Genomic DNA, 10834 nt, shown 5'->3' on the forward strand with positions numbered 1-10834 from the left:
CAGTTGGTTGGTAGCCAGGGTCTGTAGTTTCTGCGTGTCCATGTTCTTAAGCGTAGCCAGGCTGCGTTGTGTCGTGGCCTGTTTCAGGTTGACCGCAGGGGTCCACAGCGGCCGGCACCACCTCTTCACACGCATTCAGAATCTCTACAGCCACAAATAGTTATGCGTGGGCTCAACAGGCAGAGATGATGGCTACTGGGATCTGTTGCGATTTGCTAAAATGACCTGGGCCCAGTTTCCCAAAAGCATCTAATGGCGAAGTTCATCATTAAAACCATAGTGTCATGGTTCTAAGTAAAACATCTTTAAAAATGCTTTTGGGAAACCGGCCCTGCTTTTAAGTCCATATTCCACCATGAAAATGTCAAACTGTAGCTTTTACAGTGAGCTTTTACCGCCCAGGACAACATACCGCCCAGGACAACACACCGCCCAGGACAACACACCGCCCAGGACAACACACCGCCCAGGACAACACACCGCCCAGGACAACACACCGCCCAGGACAACACACCCCCCAGGACAACACACCGCCCAGGACAACACACCGCCCAGGACAACACACCGCCCAGAACAACACACCGCCCAGAACAACACACCGCCCAGGACAACACACCGCCCAGGACAACACACCGCCCAGGACAACACACCGCCCAGGACAACACACCGCCCAGGACAACACACCGCCCAGAACAACACACCGCCCAGAACAACACACCGCCCAGAACAACACACCGCCCAGGACAACACACCGCCCAGGACAACACACCGCCCAGGACAACACACCGCCCAGGACAACACACCGCCCAGGACAACACACCGCCCAGGACAACACACCGCCCAGAACAACACACCGCCCAGAACAACACACCGCCCAGAACAACACACCGCCCAGGACAACACACCGCCCAGGACAACACACCGCCCAGGACAACACACCGCCCAAGACAACACACCGCCCAGAACAACACACCGCCCAGGACAACACACCGCCCAGGACAACACACCGCCCAGGACAACACACCCCCAGGACAACACACCGCCCAGGACAACACACCGCCCAGGACAACACACCGCCCAGGACAACACACCGCCCAGGACAACACACCCCCAGGACAACACACCGCCCAGGACAACACACCGCCCAGGACAACACACCGCCCAGGACAACACACCGCCCAGGACAACACACCGCCCAGGACAACACACCGCCCAGGACAACACACCGCCCAGGACAACACACCGCCCAGGACAACACACCGCCCAGGACAACACACCCCCCAGGACAACACACCGCCCAGGACAACACACCGCCCAGGACAACACACCGCCCAGGACAACACACCGCCCAGGACAACACACCGCCCAGAACAACACACCGCCCAGGACAACACACCGCCCAGGACAACACACCGCCCAGAACAACACACAATACCAACACAGCACATCTTTCCTGTAATGTTTGGCCCAGTCTCTCCATCCATTATTAATATGATGTAGGTCCCCTATATAGACCTGTATTATTAATATGATGTAGGTCCCCTATATAGACCTGTATTATTAACATGATGTAGGTCCCCTAAATAGACCTGTATTATTAATATGATGTAGGTCCCCTATATAGACCTGTATTATTAATATGATGTAGGTCCCCTATATAGACCTGTATTATTAACATGATGTAGGTCCCCTATATAGACCTGTATGATTAATATGATGTAGGTCCCCTATATAGACCTGTATTATTAATATGATGTAGGTCCCCTATATAGACCTGTATTATTAATATGATGTAGGTCCCCTATATAGACCTGTATTATTAATATGATGTAGGTCCCCTAAATAGACCTGTATTATTAATATGATGTAGGTCCCCTATATAGACCTGTATTACTACCGGCCCGTCCCTCTACCGGCCCGTCCCTCTAATGGCCCGTCTCTCTTACCGGCCCGTCCCTCTAATGGCCCGTCCCTCTAATGGCCCGTCCCTCTAATGGCCCGTCTCGCCAATGGCCCGTCTCGCCAATGGCCCGTCTCTCTTACCGGCCCGTCCCTCTAATGGCCCGTCCCTCTAATGGCCCGTCTCGCCAATGGCCCGTCTCGCCAATGGCCCGTCTCTCTTACCGGCCCGTCTCTCTTACCGGCCCGTCTCTCTTACCGGCCCGTCTCTCTTACCGGCCCGTCTCTCTTACCGGCCCGTCTCTCTTACCGGCCCGTCTCTCTTACCGGCCCGTCTCTCTTACCGGCCCGTCTCTCTTACCGGCCCGTCTCTCTTACCGGCCCGTCTCTCTTACCGGCCCGTCTCTCTTACCGGCCCGTCTCTCTTACCGGCCCGTCTCTCTTACCGGCCCGTCTCTCTAACCGGCCCGTCTCTCTTACCGGCCCGTCTCTCTTACCGGCCCGTCCCTCTACCGGCCCGTCCCTCTACCGGCCCGTCCCTCTACCGGCCCGTCCCTCTACCGGCCCGTCCCTCTACCGGCCCGTCCCTCTAATGGCCCGTCCCTCTAATGGCCCGTCCCTCTAATGGCCCGTCCCTCTAATGGCCCGTCCCTCTAATGGCCCGTCCCTCTAATGGCCCGTCCCTCTACCGGCCCGTCCCTCTACCGGCCCGTTCCTCTAATGGCCCGTCTCTCTAATGGCCCGTCCCTCTACCGGCCCGTCCCTCTAATGGCCCGTCTCTCTAATAACCCGTCCCTCTACCGGCCCGTCCGTCTAATGGCCCGTCTCTCTAATGGCCCGTCCCTCTAATGGCCCGTCCCTCTAATGGCCCGTCCCTCTAATGGCCCGTCCCTCTAATGGCCCGTCCCTCTAATGGCCCGTCCCTCTAATGGCCCGTCCCTCTAATGGCCCGTCCCTCTAATGGCCCGTCCCTCTACCGGCCCGTCTCTCTTACCGGCCCGTCTCTCTTACCGGCCCGTCTCTCTTACCGGCCCGTCTCTCTTACCGGCCCGTCTATCTACCGGCCCGTCTCTCTTACCGGCCCGTCTCTCTTACCGGCCCGTCTCTCTTACCGGCCAGTCTCTCTTACCGGCCCGTCTCTCTACCGGCCCGTCTCTCTAATGGATCGTCCCTCTACCGGCCCGTCTATCTAATGGATCGTCTCTCTAATGGATCGTCCCTCTACCGGCCCGTCTCGCTTACCGGCCCGTCTCTCTTACCGGCCCGTCTCTCTAATAACCCGTCCCTCTAATGGATCGTCTCTCTACCGGCCCGTCTCTCTTACCGGCCCGTCTCTCTTACCGGCCCGTCTCTCTTACCGGCCCGTCTCTCTTACCGCCCGTCTCTCTTACCGGCCCGTCTCTCTTACTGCCCGTCTCTCTTACCGGCCCGTCTCTCTTACTGCCCGTCTCTCTTACCGCCCGTCTCTCTTACCGCCCGTCTCTCTTACCGCCCGTCTCTCTACCGGCCCGTCTCTCTACTGCCCGTCTCTCTTACCGCCCGTCTCTCTTACCGGCCCGTCTCTACCGCCCGTCTCTCTTACCGGCCCGTCCCTCTAATGGCCCGTCCCTCTACCGGCCCGTCCCTCTAATGGCCCGTCTCGCCAATGGCCCGTCTCGCCAATGGCCCGTCTCTCTTACCGGCCCGTCTCTCTTACCGCCCGGCCCGTCTCTTACCGGCCCGTCTCTCTTACCGGCCCGTCTCTCTTACCGGCCCGTCTCTCTTACCGGCCCGTCTCTCTTACCGGCCCGTCTCTCTTACCGGCCCGTCTCTCTAACCGGCCCGTCTCTCTTACCGCCCGTCTCTCTTACCGGCCCGTCCCTCTACCGCCCGTCCCTCTACCGCCCGTCCCTCTACCGGCCCGTCCCTCTACCGGCCCGTCCCTCTACCGGCCCGTCCCTCTACCGGCCCGTCCCTCTAATGGCCCGTCCCTCTAATGGCCCGTCCCTCTAATGGCCCGGCTCTCTAATAACCCGTCCCTCTACCGGCCCGTCCCTCTAATGGCCCGTCCCTCTACCGGCCCGTTCCTCTAATGGCCCGTCTCTCTAATGGCCCGTCCCTCTACCGGCCCGTCCCTCTAATGGCCCGTCTCTCTAATAACCCGTCCCTCTACCGGCCCGTCCGTCTAATGGCCCGCTCTCTAATGGCCTGTCCCTCTAATGGCCCGTCCCTCTAATGGCCCGTCCCTCTAATGGCCCGTCCCTCTAATGGCCCGTCCCTCTAATGGCCCGTCCCTCTAATGGCCCGTCCCTCTAATGGCCCGTCCCTCTACCGCCCGTCTCTCTTACCGCCCGCTCTCTTACCGGCCCGTCTCTCTCTTACCGCCCGTCTCTCTTACCGCCCGTCTCTCTTACCGCCCGTCTATCTACCGCCCGCTCTCTTACCGGCCCGTCTCTCTTACCGGCCCGTCTCTCTAATAACCCGACCCTCTAATGGCCCATCTCTCTAATGGATCGTCCCTCTACCGCCCGTCTATCTACCGGCCCGTCCCTCTTACCGCCCGCGTCTATCTACCGCCCGTCTATCTACCGCCCGTCTATCTACCGCCCGTCCCTCTAATAACCCGTCCCTCTAATGGATCGTCCCTCTACCGGCCCGTCTCTCTACCGGCCCATCTCTAATGGATTGTCCTCTACCGGCCCGTCTATCTAATGGATCGTCCCTCTACCGGCCCGTCTCTCTACCGGCCCGTCTCTCTAATGGATCGTCCCTCTACCGGCCCGTCTATCTAATGGATCGTCCCTCTACCGGCCCGTCTCTCTAATGGATCGTCCCTCTACCAGCCCGTCTCTCTTACCGGCCCGTCTCTCTTACCGGCCCGTCTCTCTTACCGGCCCGTCTCTCTAATAACCCGACCCTCTAATGGCCCGTCTCTCTAATGGATCGTCCCTCTACCGGCCCGTCTATCTACCGGCCCTTCCCTCTTACCGGCCCGTCTATCTACCGGCCCGTCTATCTACCGGCCCGTCCCTCTAATAACCCGTCCCTCTAATGGATCGTCCCTCTACCGGCCCGTCTCTCTACCGGCCCATCTCTCTAATGGATTGTCCCTCTACCGGCCCGTCTATCTAATGGATCGTCCCTCTACCGGCCCGTCTCTCTACCGGCCCGTCTCTCTAATGGATCGTCCCTCGACCGGCAGGTCTATCTAATGGATCGTCCCTCTACCGGCCCGTCTCTCTAATGGATCGTCCCTCTACCGGCCCGTCTCTCTTACCGGCCCGTCTCTCTTACCGGCCCGTCTCTCTTACCGGCCCGTCTCTCTAATAACCCGTCCCTCTACCGGCCCGTCTCTCTAATGGATCGTCCCTCTACCGGCCCGTCTCTCTTACCGGCCCGTCTCTCTTACCGGCCCGTCCCTCTACCGGCCCGTCTCTCTACCGGCCCGTCTCTCTAATGGATCGTCCCTCGACCGGCCCGTCTATCTAATGGATCGTCCCTCTACCGGCCCGTCTCTCTAATGGATCGTCCCTCTACCGGCCCGTCTCTCTTACCGGCCCGTCTCTCTTACCGGCCCGTCTCTCTTACCGGCCCGTCTCTCTTACCGGCCAGTCTCTCTTACCGGCCAGTCTCTCTTACCGGCCCGTCTCTCTAATAACCCGTCCCTCTACCGGCCCGTCTCTCTAATGGATCGTCCCTCTACCGGCCCGTCTCTCTTACCGGCCCGTCTCTCTTACCGGCCCGTCTCTCTAATAACCCGGCCCTCTAATGGCCCGTCTCTCTAATGGAGCGTCCCTCTACCGGCCCGTCTATCTACCGGCCCGTCCCTCTTACCGGCCCGTCTATCTACCGGCCTGTCTATCTCCCGGCCCGTCCCTCTAATAACCCGTCCCTCTAATGGATCGTCCCTCTACCGGCCCGTCTCTCTACCGGCCCGTCTCTCTAATGGATCGTCCCTCTACCGGCCCGTCTATCTAATGGATCGTCCCTCTACCGGCCCGTCTCTCTAATGGATCGTCCCTCTACCGGCCCGTCTCTCTACCGGCCCGTCTCTCTTACCGGCCCGTCTCTCTAATAACCCGTCCCTCTACCGGCCCGTCTCTTACCGGCCCGTCTCTCTTACCGGCCCGCTCTCTTACCGCCCGTCTCTCTTACCGCCCGTCTCTCTTACCCGGCCCGTCTCTCTTACCGCCCGTCTCTCTTACCGCCAGTCTCTCTTACCGGCCAGTCTCTCTTACCGGCCAGTCTCTCTTACCGGCCCGTCTCTCTACCGGCCCGTCTCTCTAATGGATCGTCCCTCTACCGGCCCGTCTATCTAATGGATCGTCCCTCTACCGGCCCGTCTCTCTTACCGGCCCGTCTCTCTTACCGGCCCGTCTCTCTAATAACCCGTCCCTCTAATGGATCGTCTCTCTACCGGCCCGTCTCTCTTACCGGCCCGTCTCTCTTACCGGCCCGTCTCTCTTACCGGCCCGTCTCTCTTACCGGCCCGTCTCTCTTACCGGCCCGTCTCTCTAATGGCCCGTCCCTCTAATGGCCCGTCCCTCTAATGGCCCGTCCCTCTAATGGCCCGTCTCTCTTACCGGCCCGTCTCTCTTACCGGCCCGTCTCTCTTACCGGCCCGTCTCTCTTACCGGCCCGTCTCTCTTACCGGCCCGTCTCTCTTACCGGCCCGTCTCTCTTACCGGCCCGTCTCTCTTACCGGCCCGTCTCTCTACCGGCCCGTCCCTCTTATGGCCAGTCTCTCCACCGGTCGGGCTGCTGGTCGGTTTAATCGTCTCCACCCGTCTCTAGCATTTTGAATCTGAAACCAGCATGAGTATTTATGTTGTTGTAATGGTGCCAGAGATGTTTTATATCCTTTTGTAGCCATTGTAAGCAGCTCTGATGATGCTCCATCTTCAAAGAAGATAAATCCTTTATCTCTGGGAAAGACACTAAACAGAGGGCAGGAAATCTAGCTGTCCATCAGTAAATAATGTGTCTAAATGGAGAGCTTTCCTGTCTGTTTCCTTCACTCCTTCAGCTCCTCTCAAGGGTTACCAGACAAACCTCAGTCCATTACTTAGGCTAACCTCGCAATGTCTATCTCGCTCTCACACACACACACACACACACACACACACACACACACAGAGAGAGAGAGAGACACGCTCACACACAGCAGCTTACAGCCACGTTTCTTCCTCTCCCCAGACTAGTGAGGAAGTGGAGGCTTGCTGCTGTGCTTCCTGCTGTCCTGCTCAGCACAACAAGACATAACCAGCTTTAAGAGCAGACAAACACACCGTGCTGAGCTAATGGACTCACAGGCAGAGAGAGACTCCACATTTAGTGAAATATTTTGTAAGTGCTCACCCCACATCCACTCCCATCCTCCTCCCTCCTCCTCAGCTATTTCTACTCCCCCCCCTCCATCGGCTACCCCCTCCATCGGCTACCCCCCCATCGGCTACCCCCCCCCCCATCGGCTACCCCCCCCCCCCCCATCGGCTACCCCCCCCCATCGGCTACCCCCCATCGGCTACTCCCCCTCCATGGCTACACCTCCCCCCCTCCATCGGCTACTCCTCCCCCTCCATCGGCTACTCCTCCCCCTCCATCGGCTACTCCATCCCCCCTCCATCGGCTACTCCATCCCCCCCCCTCCATCGGCTACTCCACCCCCCTCCACCGGCTACCTACCCCCTCCACCGGCTACTCCCCCCTCCACCGGCTACTCCCCCCCTCCACCGGCTACTCCCCCTCCATCGGCTACTCCCCCCTCCATCGGCTACTCCCCCTCCAACTACTTACCCCCTCCACCGGCTACTACCCCCTCCACCGGCGACTCCCTCCACCGGCGACTCCCCCTCCACCGGCGACTCCCCCTCTCCATCGGCTACTTACCCCCCTCCATCGGCTACACCTCCCCCTCCATGGCTACACCTCCCCCCTCCATCGGCTACACCTCCCCCCTCCATCGGCTACTCCACCCCCTCCATCGGCTACTCCACCCCCCTTCACCGGCTACTCCACCCCCCTCCACCGGCTACTCCACCCCCTCCACCGGCTACTCCACCCCCCTCCACCGGCTACTCCACCCCCCTCCACCGGCTACTCTCCCACCTCCACCGGCTACTCCCCCCTCCACCGGCTACTCCCCCTCCACCGGCTACTCCCCCCTCCACCGGCTACTCCCCCCCTCCACCGGCTACTCCCCCTCCACCGGCTACTCCCCCCCTCCATCGGCTACTCCCCCCTCCAACTACTTACCCCCTCCACCGGCTACTACCCCCTCCACCGGCGACTCCCCCTCCACCGGCGACTCCCCCTCTCCATCGGCTACTTACCCCCCTCCATCGGCTACACCTCCCCCTCCATGGCTACACCTCCCCCCTCCATCGGCTACACCTCCCCCTCCATCGGCTACTCCACCCCCTCCATCGGCTACTCCACCCCCTCCATCGGCTACTCCACCCCCCTCCACCGGCTACTCCACCCCCCTCCACCGGCTACTCTCCCACCTCCACCGGCTACTCCACCCCCTCCACCGGCTACTCCACCCCCTCCACCGGCTACTCCACCCCCTCCACCGGCTACTCTCCCACCTCCACCGGCTACTCCCCCACCTCCACCGGCTACTCCCCCCTCCACCGGCTACTCCCCCCCTCCACCGGCTACTCCCCCTCCACCGGCTACTCCCCCCTCCACCGGCTACTCCCCCTCCACCGGCTACTCTCCCCCCCTCCACCGGCTACTCCCCCCTCCACCGGCTACTCCCCCTCCACCGGCTACTCCCCCTCTCCAACTACTTACCCCCTCCACCAGCTACTACCCCCTCCACCAGCGACTCCCCCCTCCATCAGCGACTCCCCCCCTCCATCAGCTACTTACCCCCTCCATCAGCTACTTACCCCCTCCACCAGCTACTCCCCCTCCACCAGCTACTTACCCCCTCCACCAGCTACTTACCCCCTCCACCAGCTACTCCCCCTCCACCAGCTACTCCCCCTCCACCAGCTACTCCCCCTCCATCAGCTACTCCCCCTCCATCAGCTACTCCCCCTCCATCAGCTACTCCCCCTCCACCAGCTACTTACCCCTCCACCAGCTACTTACCCCCTCCACCAGCTACTCCCCCTCCATCAGCTACTTACCCCCTCCACCAGCTACTTACCCCCTCCACCAGCTACTCCCCCTCCATCAGCTACTTACCCCCTCCACCAGCTACTCCCCCTCCATCATCTACTTACCCCCTCCACCAGCTACTTACCCCTCCACCAGCGACTCCCCCTCCACCAGCTACTCCCCCTCCACCAGCTACTCCCCCTCCACCAGCTACCCCCCCCCTCCACCAGCTACTCCCCCCCTCCACCAGCTACTTACCCCCTCCACCAGCTACTTACCCCCTCCACCAGCTACTCCCCCTCCACCAGCTACTCCCCCCTCCACCAGCTACTTACCCCCTCCACCAGCTACTTACCCCCTCCACCAGCTACTTACCCCTCCACCAGCTACTTACCCCTCCACCAGCTACTCCCCCTCCATCAGCTAGTTCCCCTCCTCCACCAGCTAGTTCCCCTCCTCCACCAGCTACCCCCCTCCACCAGCTACCCCCTCCACCAGCCAGTCCCACTCCACTCCTTCCCATAAATCATCTCCATTTCCACTGCTGTGAGGGCGATTAAAATCAGTCTAATGTTTTTCAGAGTGCTGCGTTGTTTTACACTGCTGCCTCGTATACAGATGGACAAACAAACGCATCAGACTATCTATTATTCATCTGAGTAGGGAAAGTGTGTGTGTCGATGATCGCTGAGCAAGAGGCGGGGTAAAGTGAGAGGAAAAACACGAGGATAGCACTACCCTGGCAGTTTTTTTTTAAGCCGAGCTCTGTCGTCGTCGAGAGGAGGGGCAGAAGAGAATCAATCTAATAGAGCTTCCTCCTCAAAGATCCTAATGGACACGTTACTATAAATCACCACACAGCGTCTTAAAACACACCCTATCCCCATAGGACCCAGGTCAAAGGAAGTTAGGGTGCGTGTGTGTGTCTAGCTGTGTGTGTGTGTGTCTAGCTGTGTGTGTGTCTGTGTGTCTAGCTGTGTGTGTGTGTCTGTGTGTCTAGCTGTGTGTGTGTGTCTGTGTGTGTGTGTGTCTAGCTGTGTGTGTGTGTGTGTCTAGCTGTGTGTGTGTGTGTCTAGCTGTGTGTGTGTGTCTAGCTGTGTGCGTGTGTCTAGCTGTGTGCGTGTGTCTAGCTGTGTGCGTGTGTCTAGCTGTGTGTGTGTGTCTAGCTGTGTGCGTGTGTCTAGCTGTGTGTGTGTGTCTAGCTGTGTGTGTGTGTGTCTAGCTGTGTGCGTGTGTCTAGCTGTGTGCGTGTGTCTAGCTGTGTGCGTGTGTCTAGCTGTGTGCGTGTGTCTAGCTGTGTGTGTCTAGCTGTGTGTGTGTGTGTCTAGCTGTGTGTGTGTGTGTGTCTAGCTGTGTGTGTGTGTGTGTCTAGCTGTGTGTGTGTGTGTGTCTAGCTGTGTGTGTGTGTGTGTGTCTAGCTGTGTGTGTGTGTGTGTGTGTGTCTAGCTGTGTGTGTGTGTGTGTCTAGCTGTGTGTGTGTGTGTGTCTAGCTGTGTGTGTGTGTGTGTCTAGCTGTGTGTGTGTGTGTGTGTGTCTAGCTGTGTGTGTGTGTGTGTGTGTGTCTACCTGTGTGTGTGTGTGTGTGTGTCTAGCTGTGTGTGTGTGTCTAGCTGTGTGTGTGTGTGTGTCTAGCTGTGTGTGTGTGTGTGTCTAGCTGTGTGTGTGTGTCTAGCTGTGTGTGTGTGTCTAGCTGTGTGTGTGTGTCTAGCTGTGTGTGTGTGTCTAGCTGTGTGTGTGTGTCTAGCTGTGTGTGTGTGTCTAGCTGTGTGTGTGTGTCTAGCTGTGTGTGTGTGTCTAGCTGTGTGTGTGCGTCTAGCTGTGTGTGTGCGTCTAGCTGTGTGTGTGC

The 10834-nt window shown here is 59.4% G+C and overlaps 1 protein-coding gene across 1 annotated transcript; it reads left to right on the forward strand.

The window, feature by feature from the left end:
* The first annotated feature begins 361 nt into the window (after positions 1-361).
* LOC135548945 (uncharacterized) lies at positions 362-9415 on the forward strand. The gene is made up of 2 exons (XM_064979039.1): positions 362-1455; positions 7273-9415. The coding sequence occupies exons 1-2, from the start codon at positions 362-364 to the stop codon at positions 9413-9415; spliced, it is 3237 nt and encodes a 1078-aa protein (XP_064835111.1).
* The last annotated feature ends 1419 nt before the right edge of the window (positions 9416-10834 follow it).

The sequence above is a fragment of the Oncorhynchus masou genome, chromosome 11 (assembly GCF_036934945.1).
Source record: "Oncorhynchus masou masou isolate Uvic2021 chromosome 11, UVic_Omas_1.1, whole genome shotgun sequence".
NCBI classification, from domain to species: Eukaryota; Metazoa; Chordata; class Actinopteri; order Salmoniformes; family Salmonidae; genus Oncorhynchus; species Oncorhynchus masou.